The sequence below is a fragment of the Camellia sinensis genome, chromosome 3 (assembly GCF_055761805.1).
Source record: "Camellia sinensis isolate YWXY chromosome 3, ASM5576180v1, whole genome shotgun sequence".
Taxonomy (NCBI): domain Eukaryota; kingdom Viridiplantae; phylum Streptophyta; class Magnoliopsida; order Ericales; family Theaceae; genus Camellia; species Camellia sinensis.
The window spans coordinates 115,417,649-115,432,787 of NC_138963.1; the positions used below are offsets into that span (position 1 = coordinate 115,417,649).

A 15,139-nucleotide genomic window follows, 5' to 3' on the forward strand; every position below is an offset into this window, starting at 1 on the left:
AGAGGGATGATGGCTAAGATCTCCGTCAAGGAATGGGATATGGTTAAGACACTCAATGAATTCAGGATCCAAGTAGAATCTCAAGATACAAAAGCATATCTTAGTGCGTAGAAGGTGATGCCTAAGTTGATGAATGAGATCATGGAGGCCCAAAAGCACGATCAAGAGGTAGCCTATATCAAGGGACGTCTAGAATCAAGAGAACCCATGCCAGATTGGGTAATTCACCCCAATGGGAGCTTAAGATACCAAGGTAGATTGTTTGTACCAAGTGACGAGTTACTTAGAGGAAAGGTACTGAAGGAATGTCATCATTCTGCATTTGCGGTACATCCAGGAGGGGCTAAAACGTACCAAGATTTGAAGAGGCAGTATTGGTGGAATGGAATGAAGAAGGAAGTGGCTAAATTTGTAGCAAAATGTCTGACATGCCAACAAGTGAAGGCGGAACATCAGAAACCAGGGGGGATGTTGCAACCTTTACCAATAACCGAATGGAAGTGGGAGTATGTAACGCTGGATTTTGTGACAGGGTTGCCTAAGTCACCTAAGGGGCGCGATGCTATATGGGTAATAGTGGATCGCCTCACCAAGTCAGCACATTTCTTACCCTATAAGATGACCGACACTTTAGAGTCTATGTGCAGGCTCTACATTGGGGAGATCATTCGACTGCATGGAATTTCGGTATCTATTGTGTCAGATCGTGATCCACGATTCACCTCTCGATTTTAGGGGAGCCTGTAGGAAGCTCTTGGTACTGAGTTATGTTTTAGCACCGCCTTTCACCCACAGACAGTTAGACAATCTGAACGCACCATCCAGACACTGGAAGATATGTTGAGAGCTTGCGCAATAGATTTTCAAGGAAGTTAGGAACGACACCTACCCCTAATTGAATTCGCCTACAACAGCAGCTTTCAAGCTAGCATCGGTATGGCGCCCTTTGAAGCATTATACGGACGACCTTGTAGATCGCCGATTTGTTAGACGGAAGTGGGTGATGCAAATTTGATAGGACCCTAACTTGTTCTAGAAACTACTAAGAAGGTCAAATTGATCCGACAACGGTTAAAGACTGCTCAAGACCGTCAAAAAGAATTATGCAGACAGGAGGAGAAGACCATTGATGTTTGAAGTAGGCAGCCACGTGTTCCTAAAGGTGCAACCTAGGTGTGGAGTCGTACGTTTTGGTTGAAAGGGGAAGCTATCGCCACGATATATTGGGCCTTTTGAGGTATTGGAAAATGTGGGCAAAGTAGCATATAGACTAGCTCTGCCCCCGTAGTTAGCAGGGATACACAACGTCTTCCATGTATCTATGTTGAGAAAATACATCGCTGACCCGTTACACGTCCCCAAATGGGAAGAGATCGGTCTTGACAAAGATGTTACATTTAAAGAAAGACCGGTAGCAATACAGGATAGTCGAGAGAAGAACCTTAGAGGCAAAACGGTTCACTTGGTAAACGTGCTATGGCGTCATCGGGGAATTGAGGAATCTACTTGGAAACGCCAGGATTGGGTGAAGGCAAACTACCCCGAGCTTTTCGAAGGTAGTATGTAGTTGAATTTCGGGGATGAAATTGTTTTAAGGGGATAGGTTGCGAAGCCCCTGAAAAATGTATTCACTTTAAAGACCCTAATGTTTGAATTATTTTCTTAAAACCCCTCAATTCCTTGAATTATTTCAAATCTTGTTGGTTAGCATTTTTTTTTTTTAATCGAAACAAGAATATCCAAGTCGGATTAGGTTCCTTAGCCTAATTTAGTTTAATTCTACATAAGTAAGGTTCCAATACATGAATTTAACTCCAAGCCCATACTTCTTTATTTAAATTCAAAATTTACCTCAAAAACTAGTACATGTACCCTTATACTATAAGTACCATCAATCAATTGAAATCTACATATATATATATATATATATATATATACATTGAGGAATGTGCCCCTAGTACCTAAATTGATTAAAAAAATAGCCCCATCACCCTTCCCAATGGCCGGCCACCCTAGGGAGAAGTGAGAAGCCAATTTTCAAGATTTATGATCATGGTATTCTAGAAAACCCAAAACCTAGTACCCTAGACCTAGGATGTTGTTTCCAATACTAGTTTCATTTCAACTAGGAATCAACTAGATGTTGCCTAATCCTATGATTAAGCTCCCTAATCACTCCTATCCCATTAGACTCCAAGCAAATCCTAACATTTCCATCCATTTCCAACTAGTGGGCTTTTATGTCCTTTTACACCAAAAATTGCCTATAAATACCATCATCCCCTAGCTTGGCAAGCACAAACAACACACTCACACACACACATTCGGCTAGAAGAGAGGAAGGAGAGCAAGTGAGGAGTCTTGAGAGGAAGGAGAGCAAGAGAGAAGTCTTGAGAGGAAGAAGAGAGCCATCTTGTTCAAAGCTTAGCAAGTAAGCCACAACACAACCTTCTTTTTCATTTTCCTTTTTCAAATACATGTTCTTAAGGGTTCTAAATAATGTTTTCAAATGTGTTATTGATGAGTTACTTGTGTTAAAAATGCTAAGAGTTGAGCATTGATTCTACCTCTCTTGTATTTTCCCCCATTTCGGCACAAAACCATCTTTTTTCATACCAATCTCTCAAACTTTCCAAAGGCACACTTCCAAGAAAATTTTCTGAGTTTAATGTATGTTAGTTAGCATGTTTTCATCACAAAAGAAACGAAAATTTTCCCTTAGTGGACCCCTTTTCTCATAAATCTTCTTGTTTTGGGCATTGTACCTTAGAATCTGTTTTCGCAGCCCACTTTCAAAAATTCTAGAAAAATATATAAAATTATTTTGGACCTCTATTTTATTTCAAAATATTCCTTAAGGAGTTAGCTTTCAACTAAAATTGGTTTCATAGAAAAACAGTGAGCGGTTTGCAGGAAAATCAAATTTTCGTAACGATCGACAAATCTGGACAGTGCTAGAATGTTTTCTAAATAACTTAAAATCTAGAAAAGCTATCCCATTTCCAAAATATTTTCTAGAAACTAGATCAAATTCTCTACGAACTATAGGAAGGACGAGTCCGGTGAAAAACCTAAAATAGTCCTTTCATTCTAATCCTTATGTGATATTGAATTTGGAAAATTCTGTTGTGTTTGATGTCTTACGCCCTTGTGTTCATGAAAATGTTTATTAGCTTATGACCATATCTTGGCATGATATTGTATGTGTTATGGTTATGTTCTTCATCTTCTTCATTTTATTGATGCATGCTTGTGTGGATATTATTTTCTTGTTAAGTTGTCTAACTTTGATGTAAAACATTTAACACAACGGAAAACTTAATTGGGATGGTATTGGGTTTTCGATCACTTGAGTAATGAAAAGATGTATGGATTGTTGGGATGCATTCCCTATTTGGAAGTTTAAGTCTTGCGCAAGTGGTTTTCGGAACCCTTGAACGGAGCGGTTGTATTCGGACCCTAGGTGGTTTGGTGTGAGGAGGGATTCGGGCAAGGCCCTATTTTACCGTCTCGTTTGAGGCCCTGCGGTTGGCGCCACGTGGTACATAATCGTTGGCAGGCATCCGAGGTTAGTTCTGCAACAAAGCAGCAAAAGAAGGGGCATACCGAATAATCCGCGTCCGATTCTTGTGGTTGGGAGGACGAAATCTCTTTGGGGAATTTCTAGTTTACTAACATCTAACTTAACCCTTTATTTATTTGAGTATCATGCTTTACTACTTCAAGTTATAATTGTGATTGTGTATTGGACTGGGGAAAAAGGGACGGGGTGTGTGTGTGTTTACTGGGCATTCGAAGCTCACGGCGTATCATGCCAGGTGACGAAGAGGAACTTATAGCTGGAGACAACGAGCCTGAAACCTTTGAAGACTTTTGGCTATGTTAGGAAAGTTAAAAATTTCTTTTTGTTATTTTGTAAGACTCATGTGAAGATTTAAACTTTCTTTTGGGATGTAATATAACGGAACAAGCTTTTGAATTAAGTATGTTCGTGGTTGTTATGTATTTATATTATACGTATATGTATGAACCTTATCGTTGCTTATGAGACCTTGTGTCAATACCTTTTAAGATCTGTCAAAAGGGTAGTGCGCTGCCTAAGAAAGCTGGACTTAGAAGGGAGGCTAATTTGACTCCTCTGGTGATCTGGGATCTTACTTGGTTATTGACCATAGGACTCATTAGTGACTCTTCCTTGATGTAACCAATAGTGTAGAATCGGGGCATCACAACTTGGTATCAGAGCCTCGGTTCAACCCTTAACCCTCGCAACCCTATATGCGACTCTAGAAGCCCTTGCCCCTTTATCTTATTCTATTCTATCACGCTATTATATTTAAAGAAGATTAACTAATAAAAATCTTTTCCACCTTAGGATGTCATCGGGGGACTACCCAGGACGCGGCGTCAGTCTCGACTCGTGGGGTACTTTCCGTATGCAAGGAAGGAGGGCCATGTCTGTTACCCCCTACTTTTGCCGTCGACACTGTACAAGTGCCGCCGAGGAAATGATCAGAACCGAGATACGTAAGGTGGAGACGGAGTACTCCCGCTATATGAGGGAGCAGAAGAGGTCCCTGGTGCAGCGCTGCCTACAATTTTTGAGCCGGGCAGCGAAGAAGGCGATCCGAATGGAGCAAGACGATCAGAGGATGGACTCCTTGATACACCAAGCTTTGACCACCAGAGCATACCACCGACCACCGACCATCGACTTCGGCTGAAAGTCACGCAACTTGTTATCAGGGGCCAGGCAACAATCAACCAATGAATACGGAGCAGCCACCAGAACAGCAAGGAGCAAACCCAGCCTACCCTATAGAGGTGTCATCTGAACACAATCCCCCCTCACCAATGTACACCCCCCGCTCTCCGGACCAAGCCACTGACTCCGTTGATGAAGACCCAGAAAAAGACTTTGATTGGTCGGGAAACGAGAACTAATTCGAGGGATAGTGAAACTAGACTTTTGTAAGATCCACTGATGGGGATCCTTAGAATAAGATAGCCTGAACTTTGTAATGCGTAGATGCTCTTTGAATGTAACTCCGATATAGGAGCCCTTTTGTAATGATGCCTATTATAATATATGAATGATGTGTTATTGACTATTACTTGCTTTAGTACACCCCAAGGAAACTGAACCTTTATTTCAAATCTAAGTAGTAAGATTTTCTAAGACTGGAAACCAACTCACCACGTGCCATGAACAGAATAGTGGACACGCGAGCTAATGGCTATACCGAAACCAGCAACAATGTACGAAACCGTCCCAGAAATCAACACGGACCCGTCCCCGCAGAGGCTGACATCCCCAATAACCTAGGTCATCAAATTTTGGAGGAACTAGGGCAATTAAGGAACAATCGACAGAATGAGAGGACTCGACTCTTTTCTGAGTTTCGAAAGCAGAGGCCCCCAAAGTTCACAGGTGTACCGGACCCATAGATACCTGAAAATTGGCTTCGGCAGATAGAGAAAATGCTAGACACCATGGGCATAACCGAGGCCGCTGATAGAATAGCTTTGGCAGTATTCGAGCTTGATGATGAGGCAGACCATTGGTGGGAGTTAATCAAGAATACTCGTGACGTAGCGAGCCTATCATGGAACCAGTTCAGGGAACTATTCCTAAATAAATATTTCCCAAGTACGATCCGCAGAGAACGAGTCAAGGAATTCCAAACTTGGAACAAGGAAATATGACCGTGACCCAATATGCTGCAAAATTTGAAGAGTTAGCCCGTTACGCAACTAAATACGTATCAAATGATGAAGAGAAAGCAAGGATGTTCGAGTGGGGATTGGACCTTACAATCAGGGGAAGAGTTCTTTCGCAACGACTTCCCTCATATGCCGAGGTGCTGGAAACGGCATTAGAATCTGAAAAAGGAAGTAACCGACGCTAGAAAGGCCTGGAACAAGAGGAGAGGGAGTCAGATGCCTGTTGAACCTCAAAGGAATCAGAAAGAAAACATGACCTCGAAGCCCTACCCCAGACCACAACCACAACAGCAACGACAGCAACTGCAACAACAGATCCAGAGAGGAGGCTATCAACAAAGGCCGATGGGACAAATCCAGTGCTTTCATTGCCAACAATTAGGGCACAAAAAGAGCGAATGCCCCCAACCCCTCCATCTGGATACCAAGGAGGAGGTTCCGGAACAAATGCCCAGACATTAGGTGGACAAAAGCCTTGGACGAATAAGACAGGATCTACCATGCAGCAGCACCAGAAGAGTGGGGGAACTCAGAATGCCAAGACCAGTGGCAACCAGAAGGCAACCGGCAGAATCTTTGCCTTGCAAAAGGAAGAAGCGAACCCGTCTGTAATTGAGGGTAATTTAGTACTATACAATTCTTGGGTGCATGTTTTATTTGATACTGGTGCATCATATTCTTTTATATCCTCTGATTGTGCTAAGTCATTAGAACTTGTATGTGAACCTTTAGAAACTGCCTTAAGTGTAATGTCACCTATGGGAGGATGCGTTCGGGTAGGATTGATCTGTAAGGACTGTAAGATAAGAATGTTGGACCTACGCTTAATTTGCAACCTTCGTGTCATGGAAATGTCAGACTTTGATATCATTCTGGGCATGGACTGGTTGTCTGCCCACCGAGTGGTGATTGACTATCGTTAGAGAAAGGCGGTAGCTCACACGCAAGATGGAACACATTTCCAGTTTAAGGGGGATAGACAAGACCCCATGGCTTCAACGAAACATCGGACGCAGTGGCATGATCAACTTGCGGGTAGGATAGCAAGTCTGATTCTAAATGAGGAGGGCCAAGGAGAAATAGAACTTCCACGCGTAGTATGCGAATATGCAGATGTATTTCCTACGGAATTACTGAGATTGCCACCAACCCAGGAAGTAGACTTTAGCATCGAGCTGCAACCTGGAACTACCCCAATATCCATGGCCCCGTATCGCATGGCACCAGCAGAACTACAAGAATTGAAGACACAACTACAGGAATTGCTCGAGAGAGGATTCATTAGGCCAAGTACTTCGCCATGGGGAGCACCCATGTTGTTTGCTAAAAAGAAGGATAGGTCGTTGAGGCTATGCATCAATTATCGTCAACTCAATCGAGTCACGATTAAAAGCCGATACCCACTCCCAAGGATTGATGACCTTTTTGACCAACTTAGAGGCTCAAGGTGCTATTTAAAGATCGATCTCAGGTCAGGTTACCATCAACTACGAGTGAAGGAGGAGGATATACCAAAAACATCCTTTCGTACTAGATATGGCCACTATGAGTTTGTAGTAATGCCCTTCAGACTAACCAATGCACCGGCAGTATTCATGAGCCTAATGAATAAGATCTTTAGACCATACCTTGACCAGTTTGTAGTAGTGTTCATTGATGACATCTTGGTATATTCAAGGTCTGAAGAAGAGCATGAGCAACATTTAAAGACTGTCCTTCAAGTTCTTAGGGATAATCGGTTATATGCCAAGGAGAGTAAATGTGAGTTCTGGTTGAATGAAGTAAAATTCTTAGGGCATGTAGTATCAGAGAATGGGATTGTGGTGGATCCAACCAAGGTGGAGGCAGTATTAGATTGGAGACAACCAAAAACTGTGTCAGCAATCCGCAGCTTCTTAGGATTGGCCGGTTATTACCGGAGGTTCATCCACGATTTCTCCAAACTAGCTAAACCAGTGACTCGTTTGACGCAAAAATGAGTAAAGTATGAGTGGGACGAAGCTTGCGAAAAATCCTTCCAAGAGCTAAAGAAGAGGTTAACTAGTGCGCCAATCTTGACCATCCCAGAACGAGAAGAGGGGTACACTGTGTATTGTGATGCGTCTAAAGAAGGGTTAGGTTGTGTGCTCATGCAAAATGGAAAGGTAGTCGCGTATGGATCCAGGCAGTTAAAACCTCATGAGCGCAACTACCCCACACATGACTTGGAGTTAGCAGCCGTAGTGTTTGCCCTAAAGCAATGGCAACATTACCTGTATGGGGAACAATTTGAGATTTTCACAGATCACAAGAGTCTGAAGTATCTATTTACATAGAAGGACCTAAACTTGAGACAGAGACGATGGATGAAGTATCTTGAAGATTTCCAGTTCACTCTCTCATATCACCCCGGTAAAGCCAATGTAGTAGCAGATGCTCTAAATCGCAAGAGCAGAGGGATGATGGCTAAGATCTCCGTCAAGGAATGGGATATGGTTAATACACTCAATGAATTCAGGATCCAAGTAGAATCTCAAGATACAAAAGCATATCTTAGTGCGTAGAAGGTGATGCCTAAGTTGATGAATGAGATCATGGAGGCCCAAAAGCACGATCAAGAGGTAGCCTATATCAAGGGACTTCTGGAATCAAGAGAACCCATGCCAGATTGGGTAATTCACCCCAATGAGAGCTTAAGATACCAAGGTAGATTGTTTGTACCAACTGACGAGTTACTTAGAGGAAAGGTACTGAAGGAATGTCATCATTCTGCATTTGCGGTACATCCAGGAGGGACTAAAACGTACCAAGATTTGAAGAGGCAGTATTGGTGGAATGGAATGAAGAAGGAAGTGGCTAAATTTGTAGCAAAATGTCTGACATGCCAACAAGTGAAGGCGGAACATCAGAAACCAGGGGGGATGTTGCAACCTTTACCAATAACCGAATGGAAGTGGGAGTATGTAACGATGGATTTTGTGACAGGGTTGCCTAAGTCACCTAAGGGGCGCGATGCTATATGGGTAATAGTGGATCGCCTCACCAAGTCAGCACATTTCTTACCCTATAAGATGACCGACACTTTAGAGTCTATGTGCAGGCTCTACATTGGGGAGATCATTCGACTGCATGGAATTTCGGTATCTATTGTGTCAGATCGTGATCCACGATTCACCTCTCGATTTTAGGGGAGCCTGCAGGAAGCTCTTGGTACTGAGTTATGTTTTAGCACCGCCTTTCACCCACAGACAGTTAGACAATCTGAACGCACCATCCAGACACTGGAAGATATGTTGAGAGCTTGCGCAATGGATTTTCAAGGAAGTTAGGAACGACACCTACCCCTAATTGAATTCGCCTACAACAGCAGCTTTCAAGCTAGCATCGGTATGGCGCCCTTTGAAGCATTATACGGACGACCTTGTAGATCGCCGATTTGTTAGACGGAAGTGGGTGATGCAAATCTGATAGGACCCTAACTTGTTCTAGAAACTACTAAGAAGGTCAAATTGATCCGACAATGGTTAAAGACTGCTCAAGACCATCAAAAAGAATTATGCAGACAGGAGGAGAAGACCATTGATGTTTGAAGTAGGCAGCCACGTGTTCCTAAAGGTGCAACCTAGGTGTGGAGTCGTACGTTTTGGGAGTAAGGGGAAGCTATCACCACGATATATTGGGCCTTTTGAGGTATTGGAAAATGTGGGCAAAGTAGCATATAGACTAGCTCTGCCCCCGTAGTTAGCAGGGATACACAACGTCTTCCATGTATCTATGTTGAGAAAATACATCGCTGACCCGTTACACGTCCCCAAATGGGAAGAGATCGGTCTTGACAAAGATGTTACATTTAAAGAAAGACTGGTAGCAATACAGGATAGTCGAGAGAAGAACCTTAGAGGCAAAATGGTTCACTTGGTAAACGTGCTATGGCGTCATCGGGTAATTGAGGAATCTACTTGGGAACGCCAGGATTGGGTGAAGGCAAACTACCCCGAGCTTTTCGAAGGTAGTATGTAGTTGAATTTCGGGGATGAAATTGTTTTAAGGGGGATAGGTTGTGAAGCCCCTGAAAAATGTAGTCACTTTAAAGACCCTAATGTTTGAATTATTTTCTTAAAACCCCTCAATTCCTTGAATTATTTCAAATCTTGTTGGTTAGCATTTTTTTTTTTTAATCGAAACAAGAATATCCAAGTCGGATTAGGTTCCTTAGCCTAATTTAGTTTAATTCTACATAAGTAAGGTTCCAATACATGAATTTAACTCCAAGCCCTTACTTCTTTATTTAAATTCAAAATTTACCTCAAAAACTAGTACATGTACCCTTATACTATAAGTACCATCAATCAATTGAAATCTACATATATATATATATATATACATTGAGGAATGTGCCCCTAGTACCTAAATTGATTAAAAAAATAGCCCCATCACCCTTCCCAATGGCCGGCCACCCTAGGGAGAAGTGAGAAGCCAATTTTCAAGATTTATGATCATGGTATTCTAGAAAACCCAAAACCTAGTACCCTAGACCTAGGATGTTGTTTCCAATACTAGTTTCATTTCAACTAGGAATCAACTAGATGTTGCCTAATCCTATGATTAAGCTCCCTAATCACTCCTATCCCATTAGACTCCAAGCAAATCCTAACATTTCCATCCATTTCCAACTAGTGGGCTTTTATGTCCTTTTACACCAAAAATTGCCTATAAATACCATCATCCCCTAGCTTGGCAAGCACAAACAACACACTCACACACACACATTTGGCTAGAAGAGAGGAAGGAGAGCAAGTGAGGAGTCTTGAGAGGAAGGAGAGCAAGAGAGAAGTCTTGAGAGGAAGAAGAGAGCCATCTTGTTCAAAGCTTAGCAAGTAAGCCACAACACAACCTTCTTTTTCATTTTCCTTTTTCAAATACATGTTCTTAAGGGTTCTAAATAATGTTTTCAAATGTGTTATTGATGAGTTACTTGTGTTAAAAATGCTAAGAGTTGAGCATTGATTCTACCTCTCTTGTATTTTCCCCCATTTCGGCACAAAACCATCTTTTTTCATACCAATCTCTCAAACTTTCCAAAGGCACACTTCCAAGAAAATTTTCTGAGTTTAATGTATGTTAGTTAGCATGTTTTCATCACAAAAGAAACGAAAATTTTCACTTAGTGGACCCCTTTTCTCATAAATCTTCTTGTTTTGGGCATTGTACACTACTAAAGAAAGGGCCTTTTGAGTTGGTTTTTTGAGTCGGCAAATTTTACCGTCGCAAAAGGTAGCCTTTTTGAGACGGCACAGAGTTACCGACTCAAATACCAAACCTTTAGCGTCGGCACCGTTGGCCGACACAAAAAATTAATATTTGATAGCATTATTTGAGTCGGTTGAATTTACCGACACAAAAGATAGACCTTTTGAGTCGGCATAGACCTTTTGCGTAGGCAAATTTGTGCCGACGCAAAAAATTAGACCTTTTTGTGTCGGCAACTGATGCCGTAGCAAAAAAAAAAATTTATAGCCAAGATATATATATATTTACTTGATTATATTTAATAAATATATTTATTTATACATATACTTTTATATTAATATTGAGTGTATATACTATAAATAATATATATCTCGTTTAATATCTGAAAGAGGTATGGTGGTGAAGTGGATTTAGTGCGGTGACCTCGGGTCAAATTGTCCAAATGGTGTGTGTTCGAAACTTGGGAGCCTCAATGAGAAAATTATGAGTTAAATTTTTTAAAACATTTAACCACTTTTTGAGTCGGCAATCTACCGTCTCAAAAAATTAAAACCTTTTGCGTCGGCAGATTGCCGACTCAAAAAGTTTTTGCGTCGGCAAATACGCTATTTGTGACGGCTCGCTACCGACTCAAAAGCCCTGTTTTCTAGTAGTGGTACCTTAGAATCTGTTTTCGTAGCCCAATCTCAAAACGTCTAGAAAAATGTATAAAATTATTCTGGACCTCTATTTTATTTTAAAATATTCCTTAAGGAGTTAGCTTTCAACTAAAATTGGTTTCATAGAAAAACAGTGAGCGGTTTGCAAGAAAATCAAATTTTCGTAACGATCGACAAATCTGAACAGCGCTGGAATGTTTTCTAAATAACTTAAAATCTAGAAAAACTATCCCATTTCCAAAATATGTTCTAGAAGCTAGATCAAATTCTCTACGAACCATAGGAAGGACGAGTCCGGTGAAAAACCTAAAATAGTCTTTTCATTCTAATCCTTATGTGATATTGAATCTGGAAAATTCTGTTGTGTTTGATGTCTTATGCCCTTGTGTTCATGAAAATGTTTATTAGCTTATGATCATATCTTGGCATGATATTATATGTGTTATGGTTATGTTCTTCATCTTCTTCATCTTATTGATGCATGCTTGTGTGGATACTATTATCTTGTTAAGTTGTCTAACCTTGATGTAAAACATTTAACACAACGGAAAACTTAATTGGGATGGTATTGGGTTTTCGATCACTTGAGTAATGAAAAGATGGTAATGTGTGATGTATGGATTGTTGGGATGCGTTCCCTATTTGGAAGTTTAAGTCTTGCGCAAGTGGTTTTCAGAATCCTTAAACGGAGTGGTTGTATTCGGACCCTAGGTGGTTTGGTGTGAGGAGGGATTCGGGCAAGGCCCAATTTTACCGTTTCTTTTGAGGCCCTGCAGTTGGCGCTACACGGTACATAACCGTTAGTAGGCATCCGAGGTTAGTTCTGCAACAAAGCAACAACAGATGGGGCATACCGAATAATCCGCATCTGATTCTTGTGGTTGGGAGGACGAAATCTCTTTGGGGGATTTCTTGTTCACTAACATCTAACTTAACCCTTTATTTATTTGAGTATCATGCTTTACTACTTGATATTATATTGTGATTGTGTATTAGACTGGGGAAAAAGAGACGAGGTGTATGTGTGTTTACTGGGCATTCAAAGCTCACGGCGTGTCATGCCAGGTGACGAAGAGGAACTTACAGCTGGAGACGACGAGCCTGAAACCTTTGAAGACTTTTGGCTATCTTAGGAAAGTTAGAAATTTCTTTTTGATATTTTGTAAGACTCATGTGAAGATTTAAACTTTGTTTTGGGATGTAATGTAACGGAACAAGCTTTTGAATTAAGTATATTCGTGGTTGTTATGTATTTATATTCTACGTATATATATGAACCTTATCGTTGCTTATGAGACCTTGTGTCAATACCTTTTAAGATCTATCAAAAGGGTAGTGCCTAAGAAAGCTGGACTTAGAAGGGAGGCTAATTTGACTCCTCCGGCGATCTGGGATCTTACTTGGTTATTGACCATAGGACTCATTAATGACTTTCCCTTGACTGCAACCAATAGTGTAGAATCGGGGCGTCACACATCATACAATGGAATTACATCCATTGGTGATTTGTGAATCAAACTTACTACTCCTTTGAGCTGTTCAAATGATAAAGAGGGGTAAATTGTGCAAAAAAACCTATGAGAATACCCTGTCTCTGCTCTGTTTGCTCTCTGTTGCAGTAGGACAATCCAATCGTCAGTGACCGGTGGGCCACTATTGGTGGCCGGCAGGCCATCATCAGTGGACGACAGGCCTTCTGCTGGCCACCTTTGCAAAATCCAGCAGTGTACTTTTGAACCAGAACAGGGTTGGTCTGGGGGTGGAAATCAATGCAAATGTTCTATTGTGCAACAGAGGCATTCAACAGCAGAAACAATGGCTTTTTCGGGTGGCAACCGCATTCATACATAAGCCCTCCATTGATCCTCGCTATCCATGTTATAAATATATTAGTATTGTGCTTAAAATAGTGGCTTTGTAATTAATTAGTTATAATAGTTAATTTGTCTCGTGTTGTAATTATTTTAATTAGCTAGATTACTTAATTAATTCATTCGGTTTGCAATAATTAGTAAAGTAGTTTTGCTAAATTATTCATTTGTTGCTATAGTTAATTAATTAACTTAGCTTAGCTAGTTAGTTTATTCATTTGGACCCTCTTGTGTGAGGACACAATGTAATAGCGTGTATGTCTTCTAACCCCACATCTTTCTTCCTTTTATTTAACTGCTTGTGATGGTTAGATTAGGACATCGTGTTTTGTTTAGCATATCTCATGTTTGCATCCATTTGTATTGCATGCACCGAGGCTCGGTTCATCATTTTAACTTGCATTGTTAGTTAAAAATTCTTTGAATACTTGCTTAGACCGCAAGCTATCAAATTGATTCATATGCCATATTAGTAGCCGAGCCTAGTTAGATTGCATATTGCATGTGTTGCATTAGTCATGTTACATAGTTAGGATCATGCATTTTTCTAACTCTTTTGTTTATTTTTGCTTGGAGTAGTAGGTGAGCCTTTTACTTGCTTTAGCATATCGCATGTCGATGTTGCCATGTCTAACATGCTTGCCATGAGGCTAATTGATTAAATGCTATATTTTCTTGAATGCCTGTGGATGAAGGCTAATTGCTTGAATTGGAATAATTTGAGTAATGTTTACATGCGATCACTTTTTCAAGCGGTACATATTCGAAACAATTTTGCAAACAAACATGAATCAAGTGTTCCAATTCTTGCAGGTTAGTCTGTACTTGTGTGTGCGCATCACATAGTAATGCTAGTCTAATAAACCGAAACTAGAGCATATAATGTACATAAGATTCATATCATGATTAGTAGAGGCCGATCTTCGATCGGGCGAGCGGGGGGTGCTCAATTCATGACCTTCCCCTCTCGTACCTAAGTTCTCAAACCGAGACAATCTTGGTGATGACAGACACGTGGCCTTTGGCACGAGTCATGAGCTTCCCAAATTTCTCAAAAATATTGACGTGGCGACTCTGTATCTGGCAAAGCAGTCTATTTTTGGCAATTTGATTCAAAATCAATTTTCTAAAAGATTTGCCAGATTTGGACTCTTTTGTGTTTATCTATTTCACATTGCACTTGTGGAATCAGATTCAAAACCACAGGAGTCCAATATTGTAGGTCTTATTCGTCTTCCAAAACGGGGCATGAAAAGACGAGCTACACTTATGTAGTTCGGTTCAGGTTCACTCGAGTATTAACTCTCTCCTTTTGCACTCTAACTTTTACCAAAGTCGCCCTTTAGGGTTTTCAACTTTGCGAGCTCTGTTTTTCTTTGTTTCTAATTTTTCATGCTCTAACTTTTGCCTAGGTCGCCCTTCTAGGCTTTCGGCCTAGCGAGCCTCTCAGAGATAGTATTTCTTCAACTTGTCCATGTTGATCAGCTATGAAAATTCCAAGCCATCTAGGTCCATAAGAATAGCCACCCCTCCTGACCAGATAGCTTTGATAATGTAAGGACCAGTCCAATTGGGACTGAACTTGCCCCTAGGGTCATGGATATGAGCTCAGTTGTCTTTCAGTACCATATCTCCTTCCTTGAGATTTTGGGACTT

The 15,139-nt window shown here is 41.0% G+C and overlaps 1 protein-coding gene across 1 annotated transcript; it reads left to right on the forward strand.

The window, feature by feature from the left end:
• Positions 1–6,224: 6,224 nt before the first annotated feature.
• LOC145821787 (uncharacterized) lies at positions 6,225–6,647 on the forward strand. Its single transcript, XM_082918355.1, has one exon. It carries the CDS (start codon positions 6,225–6,227, stop codon positions 6,645–6,647), a length of 423 nt encoding a protein of 140 aa, XP_082774481.1.
• Positions 6,648–15,139: the final 8,492 nt, after the last annotated feature.

Excerpts from the sequence above, each read along its gene's own strand:
- LOC145821787 (XM_082918355.1), top strand. The coding sequence starts at position 6,225 with ATGCAGCAGCACCAGAAGAGTGGGGGAACTCAGAATGCCAAGACCAGT.